This window comes from Heterodontus francisci, chromosome 10 (genome assembly GCF_036365525.1).
Source record: "Heterodontus francisci isolate sHetFra1 chromosome 10, sHetFra1.hap1, whole genome shotgun sequence".
In the NCBI taxonomy this organism is placed as follows: Eukaryota; Metazoa; Chordata; class Chondrichthyes; order Heterodontiformes; family Heterodontidae; genus Heterodontus; species Heterodontus francisci.
The window spans coordinates 12,566,951-12,590,705 of record NC_090380.1 but is presented as its reverse complement, the minus strand read 5'-3'; the positions used below and the strand labels follow the sequence as shown (position 1 = coordinate 12,590,705).

Sequence of the window (23,755 nt, the reverse complement as noted above, 5' to 3'; positions counted from 1 at the left end):
ACAGTTTAAGCCAGCTACCTAATTAACTAGCCACAGCTGGCCCTGTATCAGACTGGAAAAAACTTAAAATTACTGTTTAAGAGGCAAGTTAAGTTAACTGCTAAAGGCAAAGAAAAACAAGACTTTGAGAGTTTACCCCTTAAGATCCATTCACTCACCAAACTCCCGTCTTCACATTCTGTGAACTCAAGCAGTACTCAGTTTATTACTGACCCATGTGGTCAGCAGTTTATTTCAATTTATTTTTACACGTATGGTCAACAGTTTATTACTGACACATGTGGTCAGCAATTTATTACTGTTTATAGCTGATCCATGCATTCAGCAGTTTATTAATGACCCATGTGGTCAGCAGTTGAATACAGTTTATTGCGGACCTGTGTGCTCTTCGGTTTATTCCACTGTGCTATTGACCGTGAGTGCAGCAGTTTAGTACTGACTGATATGGTCAGCAGTTTATTGCAGTTTATTACTGACCCATATGGTTAGCATGTTATTACAGTTTATTACCGTCCCATGTGGTCAGCAGTTTATTACTGACCTGTGTACACAGGTTTTTCCCGTTCATTACTGATCTGCATGGGCAGCAATTTTTTTACAGTTTATTACTGACCCATGTCTGGAGCAGTTTATTACAGTTTATTACTGTTCCATACGCTCACTGTTTACTACCTTATGGCAGGAATTTGACGCCACCAGCGGGATCGGGTTAGAAGCAGGGTGGGTGTAAAATTGAGTGGGAGGCAGGGGGTACCATTACCATTGCCTTCCAACCCCTGCTGCAATTTTCTGAGACAACCTGCCCATCCTCCCCAGGCCAATTAATTGCCACTTAAGGGCCTCCTCCTGCTTCCGCTGCTCAGTAAACCTGGCGACCTCTTTGTGGGCTTGGTGGGGCCGCTCATGATCGGGCACCCTGTGCCCCACGGAGGGCCACCTCATAGCACAAGCCGCCCCCACTGAAGCACATCCCCCCTCTGCCCCCACAACCAACACCTGCTGTTTTGCTGGGGCCCAGCCGATTGGCCCCGGCGAGGCCCCACATACTTATCTTAATTCCAGGGCCTCGTGGCCATCGATCCCAGTGGAGCTGCTGGGACTGCTGAGATGTTTGGAGGCGGGACATCTTGCCTCAGAGGGGTGGAAGTCCCGCCCGAAGCCAATTAAGGCCTGGGCGACATACAATCCTTGCCGGCTTCCAGGCCCAGCAGAGGCGGGCTAGTCATTGACTTTTTGACTAGCGGGCAGGGGCTCCACCCCGATCTAAAATTCTGGCCTGACTCATGTAATGAACAGTTTATTACATTATATTACTGACACCTGTGGTCAGAATTTTATTTTAGTTTATTATGAACAAGTACTTAACAGTTTATTATTTATTTAGAGATACAACACTGAAACAGGCCCTTCGGCCCACCAACAACGACCCATTTATACTAATCTTACATTAATCCCATATTCCCTACCACATCCCCACCATTCTCCTACCATCTACCTACATTTGGGGCAATTTATAATGGCCAATTTACCTATCAACCTGCAAGTCTTTGGCTATGGGAGGAAACCGGAGCACCCAGCAGAAACCCACGCAGACACAGGGAGAACTTGCAAACTCCACACAGGCAGCACCCAGAACTGAACTTGGATCACTGGAGCTGTGAGGCTGTGGTGCTAACCACTGCGCCACTATGCTACTCATAGAATTGAAACATATTAAGATCCTGAGGGGTCTTGACAGGGTGGATGTGGAAAGGATGTTTCCCCTTGTGGGGTCACTGTTTAAAAATAATGGGTCAGCCATTTAAGACACAGATGAGGAGAAACTTTTTCTCTCAGAGGGTCGTGAGTCTTTGGAATTCTCTTCCTCAAAAGGTGGCAGAAGCAGAGTCTTTGAATATTTTAAGGCAGAGGGAGATAGATTCTTGATAAGCAAGGGGGTGAAAGGTTATCGAGGGTAGGTGATAATGTGGAGTAATCAGTTCAGCCATGAACTTATTGAATGGCGGAGCAGGCTCGAAGGGCTGAGTGGCCTACTCCTGCTCCTAATTCGTATGTTCGTATTACAGTTTTTTCACTGTCCCATGTACTCAGCCATTTATCACATTTAGAACTGTCCCATATGGTCAGCAGTTCAGTACAATTTACTATTAATCCACGTGGTCAGCTGTTATTTGCATTTTTGGACTGACTCATGGGGCTGGATTTTAAAGCCTGTCCAATGCCCAGAACAGTGGCAGCGGGGGGGGGGGGGGGGGGGAATGGAGATAGCAATGGAGAAGGCCACTGACCCCGAAGCTGGCAGACTCCATACCGATCTTGGCACTGGTGGCGAGGCTTCATGGCGGCTGCCCTGCCACTCGGCAATGGGACCAGCATTATAATATGCAAATTGATACTTACCTTTAATGAATATGAGGCCACAGCAATTCTGCCAGCAGGTTGGTATCTACTTGATGGCGGCCGGCAATGCCACGCCTTTGAATCCCCGTTCAGGGAAACGAGGTGCAACACCTGTGGGGAGGGGCGAGGAGATGATTTTCTTTGTCTGGGAGGTGGGAGCAGGTTTAAAACTCTTCGGATTAGTCGGGGGTGGGGGGGGTGATGGAAAGGGGTAAAGGACTTTGGTGGGGGGAAAGGTCAAATTGTAATGGTATGTATTCCGGGGGGGAAAAGGTCAGGAATGATGTGTAATGCCATTGGGGGGGGGGGGCGAGGGGTTGGTGGGAGTGGGCCTGGAAAGCTTATTTTATTCATTTTTAAAAACTTAAAGGTTACTGTCTCTTTAAAACTTTGATGCTCATTGAGGGCTGTAAGCTCTTCAAAAATGGCACCGGTGCCTGTGCATTGGAGCTGGACGTCGTTGCCGGGGATGACTCGCCCACCACCTCCACGTCATCGCTATGGGGGAGGGGGGGCATCCTCCCCGGACGTGGTAATGAGCCATTGCGTTTGGAATCACAGCGGCTCCACCACGTGCACTCAGCAGTTTGTTACAGTTTAATACTGACCGGTGTGATCAGCAGTTTGTTTGAGTTTATTAGTATCCATGTGGTCACCACTTGATTGCATACCCGTATACACAGTTTATTACTCTTTATTACTAACCCATGTGATTGGCAGTTTATTACAGTTTATTACTGACCCAGTTAGTTGGCAGTTTATTACTGGCCTGTGTGGTCAGCAGTTTATTACCAGAAGGATGGCCCTGAAAACACATCCGATTCTGTATCTACACTGATGTGACTCACCTCTACCTCACCACCATTTCTCTTGACCCCTGTTTGTCCAACAGCCAGTACTGATGAGCTGAAATTTCCTCTATTTGTTTGGAACCCTGAAGCCATGTTTCAGTCCTCACCACAATTACCATTCGCAACTCACGAACTCCATCCTTCTTGCTGGTCACTGTCTGAGGCTCAACCAGACCATTCGCAACTTCAGCATCCAATTTGACTCTTAACTGAGCTTCCCACCCAACATCCTCTCCATCAACAAGATCACCTACTTCCATCACCAGAACATCATCTGTTTATGCCCTGCTTTAGCTAATCTGCTGCTGAATCTCGCAATTGTCATGCTCAGTCGCCACCTGCCAAGAATGATGCACATTAATTTTGTCATGAACGTTGATTTTAAGCTGTTACTGGAGTGAGGGGCGGACTTGTTAAACAGATCAGCCATGGCTGGAAAAGACATTTGCATATTAACATACGGTGTTTGGAAGGACAAAGTAACCATTCCATGACATTCAACCCATAATAGACTTTTGATCACCAGACATTGAAGGTGGGGGAGCTCACATTCCAGACTGGCTGCAAAGATGGCTGAATACACAAATGGACATGGTCAAACCAGCTAGTCACATGACTAACCTGCTGGGCAACGTGAGTTTTTTGAATTTGTACAAACTGTTTGGGGAGAAAGTCTGTTTGCTCCTGGATTGAGATCTCTCTCCTGTCTGCTCCCATCTCTTTCTCACCAGCCTCTGAATACACTGAAGACACATGAACCCCAAGAGAGAAAGTCTCCTACAGCAAACAAGGTTTAAGAAGAATACTGGGCCCCAACGAAAAGCAAGATCGATCTACAATCAAGAACTCTACAGTGAGCTTGAAGAACCATAACAACAACTCTTCAGATATTGCCTCAAACTTTTCCACTTTATTGTTCTTCTGCTCCTTTCTGTCTCTAATTGCATGAGTGTATCACATATGCACGCTAGCGTGGTGGCGTTGCGTGTATCCGTCGGCGTTAACCGAATTAGAGTTTAAGTTTAATAAATTTCAACTTTTCTCCTTTAAACCTAAGAAAACCTGTTTGTGCTGGTTTCTTTGTCTTATAATTAGAAAGCGGTGAACAAGGATTCACCATGGGGGAGCTAAAAATATGGTGTGTTTAAAAAATAAACTCTGTTACATTAAGACCAGGTGAAGGCTGAAAGGGAACCCAAGACCTCTTTCTCATCTGGCCGTAACAGTCTTGCCCCTGTTACTTCTAGACATAACTTTTCCAATGCTCTTGTGGATGACCTCCCTCCTTGCAAATTCTATAAACAAAAACAAATGCAAAATTCTGATGCCTGCATCTTTATCAAGTCCCCTTCACCCATCACCTCTGTGCTCACTGATCTACAGTGGCTCCCTGTTCAGCAATGCCTCATTTTAATATTTACATTCTTGTCTTAAAATTCCTCCATGGCCTCACTCCTCCCCTCCCCATGCCTATAATCTATTCCAGCCTTACATCTCTGCAAGAACTCTTGTCCAATTCTCGCCTCTTGTGTATTTCAGATTTGCTTCGGTCCATCAATGTCGTCTGTGCCTTCAGCTGCCTATGCTGTGAACTCAAGAATTCTCTCCTTAAACCACTCTGACTCTCTAACTCTCGCTTCTCTTAACAACCTACCTTCTGTTGAGGCTTTAGTACGGGTAGAAAGAGGACAAATTAGTTGCTGGCATTTTTAATTTGTAGTGACACCATATGCAAATTCCTTTCCCATCATGAGGCAAAGGTGACTGCGTTTGACCGAGTATGGCAGCGAGCAGCCCTTGTAAAACTGCAGTCAATGGGAATCCGGGGGAAAACTGGTTGGAGTCATACCGAGGGCAAAGGATGATGGTTGTGGTTGTTGGAGGTCAATCATCTGAGCTCCAGGACATCACTGCAGGAGTTCCTCAGGGTAGTGTCCTAGGCCCAACCATTTTCAGCTGCTTCATCAATGACCTTCCCTCCAACACAAGGTCAGAAGTGGGGATGCTCGCTGATGATTGCACAATGTTCAGCACCATTCACGATTCCTCAGATACTAAAGCAGTCCGCAAAAAGATCTGGACAACATTCAGACTGGCAAGTAAGATTCGCGCCACACAAGTGCCAGGCAATGGCCATCTCCAACAAAAGAGAATCCGACCATCTTCCCTTGACTTTTAACAGCATTACTTTCACTGAATCCCTCACTATCAACATCCTGGGGGTTACCATTGATCAGAAACTGAACTGGAGTAGCTATATAAATACTGTGGTTACAAGAGCAGGTCAGAGGCTGGGAATTCTGTGGCGAATAACTCACATCTTGACTCCCCAAAGCCTGTCCACCATCTACAAGGCACAAGTCATTCATGGGATGTGGGCGTCACTGGCCAGGCCAGCATTTATTGCCCATCCCTAATTGCCTTTGAGAAGGTGGTGGTGAGCTGCATTTTTGAACCGCTGCAGTCCATGTGGGGTAGGTACACCCACAGTGCTGTGAGGAAGGGAGTTCCAGGATTTTGACCCAGCGACAGTGAAGGAACGGCGATATAGTTCCAAGTCAGGATGGTGTGTGACTTGGAGGGGAACTTGCAGGTGGTGGTGTTCCCATGCATTTGCTGCCCTTGTCCTTCTAGTTGGTAGAGGTCGCGGGTTTGGAAGGTGCTGTCTAAGGAGCCTTGGTGCATTGCTGCAGTGCATCTTGTAGATGGTACACACTGCTGCCACTGTGAGTCGGTGGTGGAGGGAGTGAATGTTTGTGGATGGGATGCCAATCAAGCGGGCTGCTTTGTCCTGGATGGTGTCGAGCTTCTTGAGTGTTGTTGGAGCTGCACCCATCCAGGCAAGTGGAGAGTATTCCATCACACTCTGACTTGTGCCTTGTAGATGTTGGACAGGCTTTGGGGAGTCAGGAGGTGAGTTGCTCACCTCAGAATTCCTAGCCTCTGACCTCCTCTTGTAGCCGTGGTATTTATATGGCTTTTCCAGTTCAGTTTCTGGTCAATGGTAGCCCCTAGGATGTGGATACTGGGGGATTCAGCAATGGTAAAGCCATTGAATGTCAAGGGGAGATGGTTAGATTCTCTCTTGTTTGAGATGGTTATTGCCTGGCACTTGTGTAGTGTGAATGTTACTTGCCATTTATCAGCCCAAGCCTGGATATTGTCCAGGTCTTGCTGCATTTCTACACGGACTGCTTCAGTATCTGAGGAGTCACGAATGGTGCTGAGCATGTTTGGGCCTAGGACACTACCCTGAGGAACTCCTGCAGTGATGTTCTGGAGCTCAGATGATTAACCTCCAACAATCACAACCATCTTCCTTTGCGCTAGGTATGACTCCAGCCATCGGAACGTTTTCCCCCTGATTCCCATTGACCTCAGTTTTGCTAGGGATTCTTGATGCCATACTTGATGTCAAGGGCTGTCACTCTCACCTCACCGCTTGAGTTCAGCTCTTTTGTCCATGTTCGAACCAAGGCTGTAATGAGGTCAGGAGCTGAGTGGCCCTGGCAGAACCCAAACTGAGTGTCACTGAGCAGGTTATTGCTGAGCAAGTGCCGCTTGATGGCACTGTTGATGACACCTTCCATCACTTTACTGATGATTGAGAGTAGGCTGATGGGGTGGTAATTGGTCGGGTTGGACTTGTCCTGCTTTTCATGTACAGGACATACCTGGGCAATTTTTCACATTGCAGGGTAGATGCCAGTGTTGTAGCTGTACTGGAACAGCTTGGCTAGGGGTGCGACAAGTTCTGGAGCACAGGTCTTCAATACTATTGCCGGAATATTGTCAGGGCCCATAGCTTTTGCAGTATCCAGTGCTTTCAATCGTTTCTTGATATCACATGGAGTGAATCGGATTGGCTGAAGTCTGGCATCTGTGACGCTGGAGACCTCAGGAGGAGGCCGAGGATGGATCATCAGCTCGGCACTTCTGGGTGAAGCTTGTTGCAAATGCTTCAGCCTTATCTTTTGCACTGATGTGCTGGACTCCCCCATCATTGAGGATGGGGATATTTGTGGAGACACCTCCTCCAGTTAGTTGTTTAATTGTCCACCACCATTCAGGCTGGATGTGGCAGGACTGCAGAGCTTAGATCTGATTCATTGGTTATGGGATATAGCTCTGTCTATCGCATGCTGCTTATGCAGTTTGGCATGCAAGTAGTCCTGGGTTGTATCTTCACCAGGTTGAAACCTCATTTTGAGGTATGCCTGGTGCTGCTCCTGGCATGCCCTCCTGCACTCTTCATTGAACCAGGGTTGGTCTCCTGGCTTGATGGTAATGGTAGAGTGGGGGATATGTAAGGCCATGAGGTTACAGATTGTGGTTGAGTACAATTCTGCTGTTGCTGATGGCCACAGCGCCTCATGGATGCCCAGCTTTGCATTGCTAGATCTGTTCTAAATCTATCTCATTTAGCACAGTGGTAGTGCCACACAACACGAAGGATGGTATCCTCAATGTGAAGGCGGGACTTTGTCTCCAGAACATAGTGTCATGGACAGATGCATCTGCGGCAGGCAGATTGGTGAGGATGAGGTCAAGTATGTTTTACCCTCTTGTTGGTTCTCTCATCACCTGCCACGTACCCAGTCTAGCAGATATGTCCTTTAGGACTCGGCCAGTTCGGTCAGTAGTGGTGCTATCGAGCCACTCTTGGTGATGGACATTGAAGTCCCCCACCCAGAGTACATTCTGTGCCCTTGCCACCCTCAGTGCTTCCTCCAAGTGCTTTTCAACATGGAGGAGTACTGACCCATCAGCTGAGGGAGGGCGGTAGGTGGTAATCAGCAGGATGTTTCCTTGCCCATGTTTGACCTGATGCCATGAGACTTCATAGGGTTCAGAGTCAATGTTGAGGACTCCCAGGCCAACTCCCTCCCTACTGTATACCACTGTGCTGCCACCACTGCTGGGTCTGTCCTGCCGGTGGGACAGGACATACCCGGGGAAGGTGATGGCAGTGTCTGGGACATTGTCTGTCAGGTATTATTCCGTGAGTATGACTATGTCAGGCTGTTGCTTGACGAGTCTGTGGGACAGCTCTCCCAACTTTGGCACAAGCTCCCAGATGTTGGTAGGGAGGACTTTGCAGGGTTTGCCGTTGTCGGTGCCTAGGTCGATGCCGGGTGGTCCGTCCAGTTTCATTCCTTTTTATTGGCTTTGTAGCGGTTAGATACAACTGAGTGGCTTGCTAGGCCATTTCAGAGGGCATGTAAGAGTCAACCACATTGCTGTGGGTCTGGAGTCACACCTAGGCCAGACCTGATAAGGACAGCAAATTTCCTTCCCTAAAGGACATTAGTGAACCGGATGGGTTTTTACAACAATCGACAATGGTTTCATGGCCACCATTAGACTACATTTTTTTAAATTCCAGATTTATTAATTGAATTCAAATTCCACCTTCTGCTGGGGTGGGATTTGAACCCATGTCCCCAGAGCAATACCTTGGGTCTCTGAGTTAATAGTCCAGTGACAATACCACTTTGCCACCGCCTCCCCGTGTGATGGAATACTCTCCACTTGCTTGGATGGGTGCAGCTCCATCAACACTCAAGAAGCTCGACAAACCAGGACAAAGCAGCCTGCTTGATTAGCACCCCATTCACAAACATTCACTCCCTCCATCACCAGCACACAGTGGCAGCAGTGTGTACCATCTACAAGATGCATTGAAGCAACTCACCAAGGCTGCTTAGATAGCACCTTCCAAACCTGCAACCTCTACCATCTAGAAGGACAAGGGCAGCAGATACATGGGAACACCACCATCTGCAAGTTCCCCTCCAAGCCACACACCATCATGACTTGGAACTATATCGCCGTTCCTTCACTGTCGCTGGGTCAAAATCCTGGAACTCCCTTCCTAACAGCACTGTGGGTGTATCGATCCCACATGGACTGCAGCGGTTCAAGAAGGCAGCTGACCACCACCTTCTCAAGGGTAAATGGGGATGGGCAATAAATGCTGGCTTAGCCTACCCCCCCTCAATCTCATCATTTGCACATTAGTAAACCTGAGTGTGAGTTAGAAATCCCAGCATTCATCCACTCTGAAACATCTTTATCTATAAACCAATAACCATAGTAGAGCTATTTATACACAGTAGACATTAAATAGACAGCTGATAGAAATATGGGCAATACAGATAGGCAAAAACGCACACTAGATCAGAGAATAACCTCACTTTCATACTGGACTAATTTTAATTTTTAATTTGTCAAAGAAGCTCGTTAGAAAACAGCAGATCCCTTACCAAAAACAGCAGTGATGGCCTTTGTCTGGTTTAGGCAATGGGCTGCAGTTAACACTAAAAGCTCGGTTAGAATTGTGCCTCCACAAAATCCCTTGCCAACTTCATCAACTAAAAGAACCTGCAGGACAATTAACACATGGCATCAGAATAATTAGTCACATCGAGCATTGTGGATCTTCAGCAAACTGGTCACAGGCAACTTAAGAACTATTTAGGCCCCCAATCCTAATCAGAGAAGTTGAAACTCACTCACCTCTACAAAAAGCAAGACCTGCAATTGCTTCCATCGGGAAGGGAAAATAATCACTATTGGCATTGCCCATAGACAGAAAGCTAGATGAACCTAGTAGAAATGCTCAGACAGAAAACGAGCCAACCCCTTATGGCATTGCTCATGAACAGAACACCTGGTATTTCTCCAGGTTAGAAATTCGCATCGAATGGCACTGCTCATGGATAAAAAAAACTAATTGAGTCTGGTGGCATTGCTTGTGGGTGACAAAACTAGGTGATCCCCAGTGGTGTTGCTTGTGGACTGAAAACTAGCTGATCCCCATGGCATTGCTCATCAATATAACTGACATTATTTGGTAGGAAGCTAAACAAGCTGATCCCCAGCGGTGTTGATCATGGACAGAAAAGTAGCTGCTCTCTTATGGAATTAATTATGGGCAAAAATAGTAACATCTCTCTTCCTTCTGGAAAGCCCTGATTTAGCAGCCTCCAAGCCAAAGGCAGGTCTGTGTAGCAGACAGTGTAGCTCCCCGAATTGGGCCCAGGATCTTGTGTTACCAGTGTCCTACCACAACTGATTTTGTAAGGACAATCTGAGAAACATTGAGGACTGGGAAAACTTCACCATTAAATGCAAATTAGGTCCTGAGCCAAATTTTATGACTTCTGACAATACTTTCTCCTTAATAACTGGGTGCACCAGGATTGTTTTGGACATATTTTTGCTCGAGTCGCTCTGAACAGGCTCCAGAAGCTGGCCGAGCGCGTCTACCCTGAGGCACAGTGTGGCTTTCGTGCAGAGAGATCGACTATTGACATGCTGTTCTCCCTTCGTCAGATACAGGAGAAATGCCGTGAACAACAGATGCCCCTCTACATTGCTTTCATTGATCTCACCAAAGCCTTTGACCTCGTCAGCAGACGTGGTCTCTTCAGACTACTAGAAAAGATCGGATGTCCACCAAAGCTACTAAGTATCATCACCTCATTCCATGACAATATGAAAGGCACAATTCAACATGGTGGCTCCTCATCAGAGCCCTTTCCTATCCTGAGTGGTGTGAAACAGGGCTGTGTTCTCGCACCCACACTTTTTTGGGATTTTCTTCTCCCTGCTGCTTTCACATGCGTTCAAATCCTCTGAAGAAGGAATTTTCCTCCACACAAGATCAGGGGGCAGGTTGTTCAACCTTGCCCGTCTAAGAGCGAAGTCCAAAGTACGGAAAGTCCTCATCAGAGAACTCCTCTTTGCTGACGATGCTGCTTTAACATCTCACACTGAAGAATGCCTGCAGAGTCTCACCGACAGGTTTGCGTCTGCCTGCAATGAATTTGGCCTAACCATCAGCCTCAAGAAAATGAACATCATGGGGCCGGATGTCAGAAATGCTCCATCCATCAATATTGGCGACCACGCTCTGGAAGTGGTTCAAGAGTTTACCTACCTAGGCTCAACTATCACCAGTAGCCTGTCTCTAGATGCAGAAATCAACAAGCGCATGGGTAAGGCTTCCACTGCTATGTTCAGACTGGCCAAGAGAGTGTGGGAAAATGGCGCACTGACACGGAACACAAAAGTCCGAGTGTATCAGGCCTGTGTCCTCAGTACCTTGCTCTACGGCAGCGAGGCCTGGACAACGTATGCCAGCCAAGAGCGACGTCTCAATTCATTCCATCTTCGCTGCCTTCGGAGAATACTTGGCATCAGGTGGCAGGACTATATCTCCAACACAGAAGTCCTTGAAGCGGCCAACATCCCCAGCTTGTACACACTACTGAGTCAGCGGCGCTTGAGATGGCTTGGCCAGGTGAGCCGCATGGAAGATGGCAGGATCCCCAAAGACACATTGTACAGCGAGCTCGCCACTGGTATCAGACCCACCGGCCGTCCATGTCTCCGTTATAAAGACGTCTGCAAACGCGACATGAAATCGTGTGACATTGATCACAAGTCGTGGGAGTCAGTTGCCAGCATTCGCCAGAGCTGGCGGGCAGCCATAAAGACAGGGCTAAATTGTGGCGAGTCGAAGAGACTTAGTAGTTGGCAGGAAAAAAGACAGAGGCGCAAGGGGAGAGCCAACTGTGCAACAGCCCCAACAAACAAATTTCTCTGCAGCACCTGTGGAAGAGCCTGTCACTCCAGAATTGGCCTTTATAGCCACTCCAGGCGCTGCTTCACAAACCACTGACCACCTCCAGGCGCGTATCCATTGTCTCTCGAGATAAGGAGGCCCAAAAGAAAAGAAAGAACCAGGATTGTTTTGGACATAACTACACATTTGTATTGGCGGCCTTTTTCAGAAATAAGATTTAAAAAGATTTTATGATTTAAAAAAAATTTTAAATTCCTTTTGCTGAAGCCGAGAGCATAACCACATATCGTGTTGTGAACAAGAAAGTTGGGAATTTGTTCAGAGTGAGATTTCAGTGCAAGGTGGGAAGGAGGTGCTGCTTTTTGCCTCCAACACTTGTAGTGGTTCATTTAAGATTAGGGCAGAATGTATTTGACATTTTTGTCTAGTTGTTTGAGTACTCTGTGAAGGTTAATGCGTCCAAAAAGGAGAAAAATCTGCAACAAACTAAAAAGTAGATATAAATAATCGAGACGACGAGATAGCAGAGCAGGTTGTGTGTCTGGACTGCAGTATGTGGGAGTTTGTGTACAGCGAGACTATTCAGCGTGAACACATGTTAACTAGATGACTCCATCTCAGATCTCTCCAGCTCAGATCATTGAGCTGGAGTGTGAATTGGAGACACTCCAAAGAAGGGAGGGTGAGCAGAATTTGAACAATTTGCTCCAGACTTTGGCACACCTTGTAGAGAGGTGTAGGTTCAGAACAGGGTGGATGTGTCCGACAGTGAAAAGGGAACTTCGGTGAGACAGAGAATGAGGATCGGCAGAAGCTGATCCTTTTCAACAGGTGCAATGTACTTGCTACCTGTGAGGATAAGGATAAAGACTGTCGGAAGAACAGCCCGAATGGGAACCATGGCACTTTGGAGCAGTAAGCTGTCCAAAGGAATGAGGAGAAGGAGGGAAGCGTAATAGCATAGTTGTAGGGGATTCAATAATTAGGGGGACAGATAGCATTCTTTGTAAGCAGGACTGGGAGTCCCACATGCTATGATCCCTACCTGATGCCAGGGTGAAGGACATCTCGAACCGGCTTGAAAGGATATTTTCTGGTGGTGGGGGGGGGGGGGGTGGGGGGGGGGGTGCGGTGGGTGCTGGTGGGTGGGCGTGTGGGAGGAGGATCCAGTCGCAGTAGTCCATTTTCAAACCAACAATATAGGGAAGAGTAGGCGAGAGGTCCTGCTTGGAGAGTAACAGGAACAAGGAGCTCAATAAAAATAAGGAGATCCATGACCTCAAGTGCTATAATCTCTGGATTATGACCCAATCCAGGTGAAAATTGATGTCAGGATAGACAGACGAGGGAGGCTGAAGGGAGTGGTGTGGGAAAGAGAGGTTCCATTTCATGGAACATTGGAACTAGTATTGGCACAGGAAGGAACTGTACCATTAGGATGGGCTCCACCTGAACCAGACGAGTGGAAAGGATGAATAGGGCAATCAAGGAACTTAAAATAATAAATCTGTATTCAGGGTGGGTAGGGCTCAAGTGGAAAATGTAATATAGATAATAGTTCGAGAACAAACGAAAGGGAAGCAAGTAGAGTAACAGTCAGAAATTATGTGTGAGGCACTACAGGTAAAATTATGCAAGAGACTAAGCCACATGAATCCATTTCCGAAACCAATATGTTAGAATAATAAGTACCATACAAGAGCAAATTGAAAGATGCCTTACAATGAGATTATATGGGCCTGTACTAGCACGAGTACTGTTGGGGTGGGATGGAGGCAGCAATTGCAGCCATTGTGGGGAGTTGGGTTTAAAGCTGCTTTTACTTTTGGTGACAAATGGAGCAGCGCCATTTTTATTACTGGCAGCTCCAGAGACGTTGCAGTGACATTTCAGTGGATGAGGCTGCATTTGCACATGTGCCAGTACTGCGCCACCTAGTGGTTGCATTGTCAGAAAATGCAGTGTAGTGATTAAGAGTGAAATTAATTCTATGATGAGAGGATATAATGAGGGGTAAGCAGGCAGTGGAGACTTTATGGGTTGAATTAGGAAAATGGGAAGGATATATGATAGTGTCTAGGCCCTGGTAGCAACTGTAAATTGGCAGAATGCATGCGCTGAATTTTCTGACACGGTTGCGGGTCCTGGTGGCAGACCCAGAAGCCGGTGCCATCACCACCAGTCATATGTGCGGGCGGGTAGCCACTTACCATAACGGCTCCGAGGCAGTGATTGCTGTGTCAGATGACTCCAATGCAGGTCTGGTACCATAGTTAAAGCACTGCCAGCCTTGTTGTGTTGCTGCCTTTCAGTGTAGCAGTAAACTGGAGTGCAGCTGGACCCCACTAGAGTGCTGTTGCAACACTTAGACCCCATCCCCACCCCACCCCTGCACAAGAACTAACAACCATTGAGGCGGAGTGGGACTAACCTGGCACCATGGCTGAGGCAAGACCCCACAGTTTAGCGAGGTAGCCACACAGTTTAGTGATGCCTCCCTGGGAGATTGCAAGGGAAAGGCAGGAGGTCCTCTTTCCAAGGGATGGCAAGAGATCCTCCCACCTGACTAAGCGAGCCTGAATGGAGGTCAGCAGCTGTGGTATCACCCAATGGAACTGTGTCCAGTGCAGGAAGAGAGTGAATGGACCTCCTTCGTTCTTCCAGTGTGAATTCTTCTCTTTGGGGCATGCATGTGGCCAAGCGGGAGGGATGTGACATAGGGAGGGAGTGACCACAAAGGCACTGGCAAGGGGTTGAGGCATTTCCACATCCTGGCAGATGCATGGCTGCATCTTGGCGACAGGCCACCTTCTTTCACAGCTCAGCCCCATTACATCCCAAGAGCAGATGTGGGGAGGAACCATTTAGGAGACTGTAACAGGGGACGAGGGGCTGCCACTAGCATAAGTGCTCTGTTGCTCTTCTTGCAAAGTCTTACTATGTCTGTTTTTCTACTTGGAGGACAAACAGGCCCATAGCAGGGAGGAGACTGAGGACTGGTAAGAGATATCCCAGATCTTCGGCCTCTATCACCAGCTGAGGAGCAGGCACTGGAGGTAGTGGGGCCCAGGGTGGCCATTCAGTCGTGGATGTTGAGACTGGAGTGTTCACACAAGAGAGTGAAGATTGTGCGCATGTGCCCTCACCACACTTCTAGAGATCCACATCACACATGGTTGTCATGTGGAGATCTGAACAACCTAACCCAGAAATGTTTGTGTTTTTTCATGCAGGTCATTGAACACAGGAGGTTTGTGCTGACGTTGTGACAGGGGGACAGTGGCCGACCACCGAGGAGGAGGAGCAGTCATTGTCACATCATTCTCCAGCATCTTCCATCAGCACAGATACTCTCACATCAGTGGGTATGCATTTGGGCTTAGATTCAGGGGCAAGCTGGTGAGAGCACCACAAACAAGCCTGAGTAGCTGATGGAGGCTGTGCCAGCCGAGGCCACTGACAGTCAGAGAACTGTAGCTGATGATGAGCCTCTGGTGTCGGCAGCACAGAACATGCTGGAGTTTCAGACAGTGGTAAGGGAACATCTGGCGGAGATGCCAGAGGCAATCCGCAGCCATGAGCCAACGATGGAGTCTATCCATGCCATGAGTGCTACCATGTCTCAGGCATGTGAGCGCATGGCTTCCTCCATCGAGAGGTTGGTGACCTTTTTGGAGAGCCAGATCCCACAGATGCGCACAGACCTGAAAATCATCCCCTTGGCCGTGAGCTCAATGCAGTAGTGGCAAAGTGAGAGAAGGACAAGACCCTTGGAGACTTCTCCAGCTCCTCGTCCTTCTCTGGTCAGCAGGGAGGAGGAGAGGCTGACCTCCACATCTGGGGTCTCTCCTCAGGGCACTCTGAGTGGGGACAGCGACTCCTCAGCCCCTCCACCAGTGACCCCAGCTCCAACCACCATGACACCTGAGGAGCAGGAAACCCTTAGGCAGGCAGGGCCCTCCAGGCCTCAGGCAGCCAGAGGATGGCCAAAGTCATCCCAGGCCAAGGGGCAGCCCGATAGCAGCCTGTCTCCAGCACAGCTGCTAGCACAGGGTCACACCTTGTAGAAGCACTCAAACATTTAAAGAAGAGCACCTAGATGCACTTGGGGATTCACGGGGGTATTACATTTGCCCTTTATATTGTTCTCTGCACTTTGGTCATAAATAGAGTTCACATTGTTTGTTGTGAAGTGTTCATCTTTTTATGCTTGAATTGGGAAATGTTGCCATCAGTCTTGCTCCCTCAATGGCCTGCCAGTATAGGCACCAGCCGTGTTTGGTTAGTGTCTCAGATGTGCCAAAGCGTGAGGTCAAGCCAGGCGCGAGGCATGGAATCGAAATAGAGAGGAAGTGACAGATGGAATACAGTGAGGCGAGTCTCTAATATGTCCACTTTGAGAGGCCATCATGGTGACAGGAAGCGGGTATGAGGGAGATTGTCTCTTGCCTCACTTGCAATTCTCTCAATGGCCCTGGCCTCTGGTGCAATTGAATTAATATCTAGTGTTGCCTACTCATTAGCCTTCTCCACATCCGCCTCATCAAATGAGGACTGGCAATCAATCATATCTTCCACAGTGCTAGATTGTGCAGAGCACAGCAGACCACCACAATACACAAGACCCTCACTGGGCCATACTACAGGGCTCCACCGGATCAATCCAGGCACTGGAATCTCATCTTCAATAGTCCAATGGCCTGCTCGGTGGTCACTCAGGTGGAACTTCTCTGCTGCAGTGTGAGGGTTCCTTGCAGGCATCAGTAGCCAAGTCTTCAGTTGGTAACCCATGTCCCCGAGATTCTATCCCTGAAGGCAAGTGGGGGAGTGAAATGCTGTGGGACCTGGGACTGTCACAGTATGTAGGCGTCGTTGCTGCTTCCTGGGAAATGAGCATCCACCTGCAGGATGCACTTCTGGTGGTCGCAGACCGGTTGAACGTTGATTAAATAGAAGCTTCTCCTGTTGATGAAGGCAACTGGTTGATCTGTGGCAGTCTTGATGGCCACGTGCATGCAGTCGGTGACACCTTTCACCTGGGGGAATCCAGTAATGGCCCTGAAGCTGATGGCCTTCTCCTTGTCAGGGTCAGTCCTGTAATGCACATAGTCACTGGTCCTCTTGAACAGGGTACTGATCCTCTCCTTGATTCAGCAGTGGGCTGCTGCCTGGGAGACCCATGTCCCTGGAAAGAGCCAGAGGTGTATAAGTTGAGTACCACTGTGATCTTCAGGGCCACGGGCATTGGGTGTCTACTGAAGCCCATGGGTTGCTGCTGGTCCTGCAGTTTGGCATATAAATCCACGGTCTTCACTGGCACCGCTGCTCGGAGGTGGAGGAAGCGGAAGTGAGTCCTGTACACACTCTGGCACAGGTAGGCCCTTCTTGGCATGACCTGCTGTTGTCGTTTTCCTATTGGTGCTTCATGGACGGACATAGCTACATCCTGGCCCTCCCTCTTTGAGTGGTTGATGTGCAGCATGGGGGTCCATAAAGATGGGTTGTAGGAGACCCATGCCAACTGATCAGAAGCCTTCCAGAGTGCTGTCCTTGCAGAGATGAACTGGCCTTAGCATCTTTCACTTTGCTAATCCCCTCAGAACATGTGCCAATGCCCCTCAGTGCCCACCCTTACTGATAGCCCAGCATCCAAAATATAGCCCGATCAGGCAGAGAGCCCAGCACTGAAGGTGGATAATGGCCTGTGCTCCCCTCCTCTTCCCTTATCCATTGCTCCCCATGGCTGCCTCCGCCTGGTGTCACTGAGGCCTCACTTTGGTACTGCCACCTTGAAACAGCCAGGGCTCAGAAGGCACGTGATCCCCGTTCACTGTTGACAATTCCACCACCACCACCCCCCCCCCCCCCCCCATAAAATTGCAATCGCTTCCATGGAAATGTATTATAACTAGTGGTTCAGTAATTTAAACGCCAGTCCTGCCGCGTCGGATGGCGATGCCACCTTCAAGCTTTCCTGCCACTGACTAAAATCTGGAACTCATGATGTTGGGTTTCCGGGTGAACGCATCCATCTGGATTTTCTGGCACCGCTTGCCTACGCTCCTGCTCCTCCTGACCGTGGAAAATTGAGCCCCATAAATGCAGAGATTAGACAAGCATGGGCTGGATTTTATCCAGCCAACGGGAGTGGAGGTATGAGGGGCTGAAAAATAAGTGTGACGTGGTCCCCTGGAAACCTGATCTCTTGACCTCAGAACTGCATTTTGTCAGCGACGGAAAAGCTCCAAGGTGGCTTTTCCACCTCAAGGCAGCAAGACTGCAATTTGAGTTGATGGTTAGAATGTATTTATATTGAATTGAAGGCAATTTTATGGGGGGGGGTTTCAGATTTAGTGTAGCCATGTCTTCAATGAGTAACCCTTGTCCCCAAGAATCCATCCTGGAAAGCAAGCGGGAGTTGGGGGGCCTGAAAAACTGCCGTGCCTGGCACTGCCAAAGTATGTAGGTGCCTTTGCTGCTTCCTGGGAAGTGGGCACACGCCTACAGGCTGCACTTGCAGTGTCATAGATTTCTTTGCGTTATCTTAAGCATCACAACGAGGTATGTGGATTCCAGTTCCTTGAAGATCTCTAGAAGGTTTATTAATACTTAAACTAGTACCTACAATTCAGAGCAAACTATATACAGAACCTTTGTCCAGGGTGTTGCTGTGCAGAGAAACTATGACTTCTAGTCACTTGACTACATCCTGGTACTTAGCTCATTAGCATACTTCTTAAACATCTTAAAGGGACATCATTTTTAAAACAATCATTTACATCCCCTTTCTTTCCAAAGGGAAGTCTCATACACTACAAGTAAAAACACATAAAATTATATAATATCAAAATTAGTTATGCAGGGATAGAGATTATAAAATCTACAAGTATAAAGATAAGGATTGTGAAATTGGAGTGCAGAAGCTGAAGAGTCCCTATATCATTTCGGTGGTTTGACAACTCTTCCAGATCTTGTTACAGTATAACCTTCTGGGGATGTTGATTTCACCCTTGGCTGTTTTGGGTTTGCAGACATGTTGTTAATGTGTTGCTTGCTGACATACGAATTAGGAGCAGAAGTAGGCCATTCGGCCCCTCGAGCCTGCTCTTCCATTCAATAAGATCATGGCTGATCTGATTGTCTCTCGAATTCCACACTCCCATCTAACCCCGCTAACCTTTGATTAAAGCTTTAACTAACCCTTTGTCCTGTTGTTCCGTCACACCCTCATCAGCGGAGTGTGTTCTTTTGAGTATGCTGTGTGCAAATTGGAATATTGCACACTTCTCTGAATTGGTTTCTTCAACAATGCTCCACTAGATGTTGTAGTCTTGTAGGATCTAGGCTCACTCCATACTCTGGGTACATCTGCGGGTAACCATGTTCTCATTGTGGGGTGTATGACCTTGACCTTTTGTTCTACGTGTAGTTGAGGTTGTTCCGTCTCTGCAGCATCTTCATTCTACCCGGTTTTTCGAGCAGTGTCTCCTGAATCTCGGAGAATTGGGACAGATGATGACTTGGCAGCATTGTTCACACTTGTCTGCCAAACATGAACTCTGCTGGTGACAAACCCATACCCATAGGTGTAGCTCTGAGGTGTAACATGGCAACACGAAGATCTGCTTTCGTTGTCCTATGCTGAAGGATAAATGATTTAACTGTGCAAACTATTCGCTCAGCAAAACCATTAGATCCAGGGTAATGTGGTGAGGACATCGCATGGTTTATGCTCCATTTGGTACACATATCCCTGAAAAGTCTGCCTGTATACTGTGACCCATTGTCAGAAATAATTTCTTCAGGTGTACTGAATAGACTGAATATGGCACTCAATGTGTCTGTGATGACCATGCTTGAAATGTCTTTTACCTGTCTGACAATTGGAAATTTGGAGAAATAATTGGTGACTGAGATAAAGTTGTCTCCATTCACAGAAAATAGATCAGTGATGATTTTGGACCAAGGAACTAATGGAATCGCGTGAGGGTGTAAAGGTTCATAACATTGTTGTAGCAGGTGGTTCTGGCATGCCTCGCACATCCTCACTAACCTTTCGATGTTACCGTTGATCCCCGGCCAATAAACAGTGTCTTGTGCCAATTGTCTTGTTCGCTCTATGCCCGTATGGCCTTGGTGAAGTTGTAATAAGATGTCCTGTGGAGAGCTTTGGACACAATCACTTGTCTTCCTTTGAAGGTGATGCTGCTCATGATACTGAGTTCATCTCTAGAAGGCTAAAAGCATTGGAGGGTTTCTGGCACCTTGTATCATATCAGACCATCATTCTACAATGGCTCTCCACGGTGCCTTTGGTTGTAGTTGGTCATATTTGTGCTGACCAAAGTGCAATAAATCGATTTTGAGTACATCTTCCACCTCGATATCCATGCTGTCTACTTGTGGATCCAGTGGCACTTTTATATTTTTGTTCAGGTTTGACAATCTGCTCAACATATCTCAGCTGAGCATTTTAGTACCTGGTTTGTAGCAGACATCGAAGTCGTACTCCTATACTTTCACTAAGAGTCGCTGTAGTCGAGGTGGTGTACTTGTCAATGGTTTGTGCCAGATCATCTCCAATGGTTTGTGGATGATTTCCACAGTGAACTACTTACTGAACAGGTAGGTGTGGAACCTTGTGATCCCAAACACCAGAGCAAGTGTTTCACGTGCTATGTTTGATTAATTGGATAGTGCTGAGGATAAACAGTTAGACCCAAATGCAATTGGTTTGCATCCTGTAGGATACATGCTCCTAGCCCTTTCAGTGAGGTGTCGACTTCCAGGACTGTCTTCTTCCCTGGATCATAGTATTGCAGGGTACAGGTTTCTGCTGACAATGCTTATTTGAGAGTCTCGTATATACTGATGGTCCTCCTGCCAAACATAGGGTACGTTTTTCCTTAAGAGCTCTCTCAATGTTGATGCTTTGACAGAAAAATTTGGAACGTATGCTGTCAAGAAGGTGAAACTCCAAGACATCCTTGTTTTGTGGGTTGGGCACGTGCCTTACATCTTCGACTTTGCCTGGGTCAGGATGGATTCCGCATCCTGAATAGATGGAGCCAAAGAAATTGATCTGACTTACATTCACCTGGCATTTCTTGCCATTAAAAGTGAGCCCTTCGCCACGAGCTACTACCATCAGAGAATGAAGATTTCGATCATTCTCTTCTTTGGTTTTGCCCATTACTGCAATATCATCGACAATGCTTATACATCCAGGCACGTTTTCTATAATTCTGTCCATACACTGCTGAAACAGATCTTGACTGACAGATAAACCGAAGGGTAGTCTCTGGAAGCAATATCTTCCAAATGGTGTTCTGAACGTGGTGACTTCCTGAGATTCCTCAGCTAGGTGTACTGACCGAATTCCATGTTTAGCATCCAACGTGGAGATGAATTTGGCTCCTGTAAACTTGGGATTCAATTCCTCTAGTGTTTGGAATCATGTGGGTCCATCTCTTTATGGAGAAGTTTAGATGCCTCGGATCTAGAAATACCCTAATTGCTCCATCCTTCTTCAGTACGCATGTCATTGAGCTGCACCAGTCTGTGTGATGATGCACATGATGGATGATGCCATTGCGTTCCATCTCATCCAACTTGCGCTTAAGCTTTTCTTGTACGTGCACGCTGCACTTTCTGGGAGGGGGTCGATTGACAGAATTGCATCCTCTCTGAGGTGCAGTACAGCATTGCCTTTGAAATCGTCGAACCTGTCCAGATACATTTGTTGTAGGTGGTGAACTGACTCAATGCAGGTACCATTGGTCTCTTTCACTGTAATGGGTACCTTGGTGACCTCATGGATAGTCACAATGTTGAGGCCCTTACACACTGATGGTCCTGCCACTGCTGGTCTGTTCGTGTCCACCAGGTAAAATATTTGTGATTTTCATGGCGACTTTCTATAGCTGCATTGCATTGTATTGTTAGTGTGTCACTGCAAGGGATGGGTGACCCATTGTATGCAGTTAACTTTGCAGTTGTCAATTGTATTATTAATTTCCAATGACCTCAGTACATGTCCTTCAGGATTCAGATGAATAGGATAGTTGCACTCACTCTGGTGGCAATCTTAATCCTGAGTGTGTGTTTGCCAACTTTCTTTGGGCACATGCTGTTAATAGCAGCAAAAGCTTCAGTTGTTTGACTTCATGAATACAAGGTATCAGGTTCACAATGTGAAATGCCTGCTCATCTTCTGGCTGGGAATCACTGCACCCTGAGTTCTCGGTTCTATTGCACTGTGGACTTCGTGCATCAGCTTGCATTTATGCAGGTCTCTGGCACGCTCCTTGCTGCTGTTGCCCTGTCGCTGCACCTGCCTTCTGTTTGTTTGTGTCTTATTGTGACTTCTGGCTGCGTCTTTGGAGCCAGATTTCTTGCAAAGGCAGGCCCAGTGTCCTTTTGCACCAACCTTGAAATGCAGGACAACTTCATGGTGATTGGGATAAATCACACTTACCACACAGCTTGCTTGCTTTTTGTGACCTGGTTTCTGTGCCGATATTGTCGGCTACACCTTGTGCTTGCAGATGCTGTTGTCCAGCTACAATGTCTTTGTATTTCCTGCCATCTTCTAGCAGCAGATCAATGCTATGATCTTTGCCCTATATCCCTTCATACTCTTGGCAAACAAATTTATGAATCTCATATTTAAAATTGATCCAGCTGTTTGTGGAAGAGTGTTTCAAATTATGCCTCAATTTACATCTAGAAGTACTTCTTAACTTCATTCCTGAAAGTTCTGGCCCCAATTTTTAGACTGTCCCTAGTCCTAGCTGCCCCAAACAATGGAAATACTTTCTTGCTATCCACCCTATCAGTTCCCTTAAACTTAAATCAAATCACTCTTTAACCTTCAAAATTCAAGGGAATACAACCTATTTTGTGTAATCCTTCCTCATAATTTAGCGCTTAGAGTCCAGGTATCATTCTAGTAAATCTATCCTTCACTCCCTCCAAGGCCACCTCATGCAAGAGAAGGAAATATATGTGTGTGATGTGATATGGTTGTCATGGTTGAATAGCTGGCAGTGAGTGCAAGCTGTGGGATATGGTTGTGACTCTTGCAACAGTGCTAAGTGTGTGAGGGTAAACTGACATTCTGAATGAGGTATGAGTCCTGATTGATAGAGATTGGTAAGTGAGTGATGGAGGTGTGGAGCGCTGAGTGCAGTTGGTGGGGTATGGCATTTTAAGATGCACTCACTGACCTTGACCACTCATGTGAGGTCACTGAATTTCTTTCAGCACTGCATTCAGGTCCTCGGGACTAGGCCCTGGCATTGACTCCCACAGCTAACTCCTCTCACTGCCATTGCAAAGTTTTGTCTGGAGAGCCTCTTGGCCCCTTGTGGATAGTTCTTCTCTCCACCTCTTGCACCAAGACCTCCAGTGCAGCATTGGAAAATTTAGAATCTGCTCACTGGCATGAGGCTGAATTTTGTGCAGCTGCTTGGAACGGGAATGGAAGCAGGGAGGGTCAGAGGATCACATTGGACAGGTCCGCTCGGAAATCCGACGTCATGATGTCCGTTCCGGATTTCGTCAGTGGCAGGAAAGCACCAAGGCGGCATAGCTGCCTAACATGACAACAATGTAATTTAAATTGTATAACAGGTAATTTTTAATGTATTTGCATGTAATTGCAAGCAATTCAATGAGGGGCTTCGGATTAAGTGGACAACGGGCAGCCCTCGCGTGCCTTCAGAACCCTGGACGTTGAAAGCTGGAGGCACCAAGGCATGGCGTGACAGGTTGGCAGCCATGACCAGCACTGCATAGGGGAAGAGAGGGAAGCAGAGGCCAGTGTCAGCCTGCAGCGCTGTACACTCTGCATGAGTGGGCTGGATCTCGGGTGGCAATTCTGGGTGAGCAGGGTTTCGAGTGTTGTGCA

General features: G+C 47.4%; 1 protein-coding gene across 1 annotated transcript in view; it reads right to left on the bottom strand.

Annotated features, from left to right (window-relative positions):
* The window catches only part of LOC137374293 (coagulation factor X-like), a 131,371-nt gene that overhangs the window by 59,791 nt on the left and 47,825 nt on the right, over positions 1 to 23,755 (bottom strand). Inside the window, exon 7 of the mRNA XM_068040108.1 lies at positions 9,518 to 9,635. Within this exon, the coding sequence (XP_067896209.1) occupies positions 9,518 to 9,635 (118 nt within the window). The remainder of the gene's footprint in view (positions 1 to 9,517; positions 9,636 to 23,755) is intronic.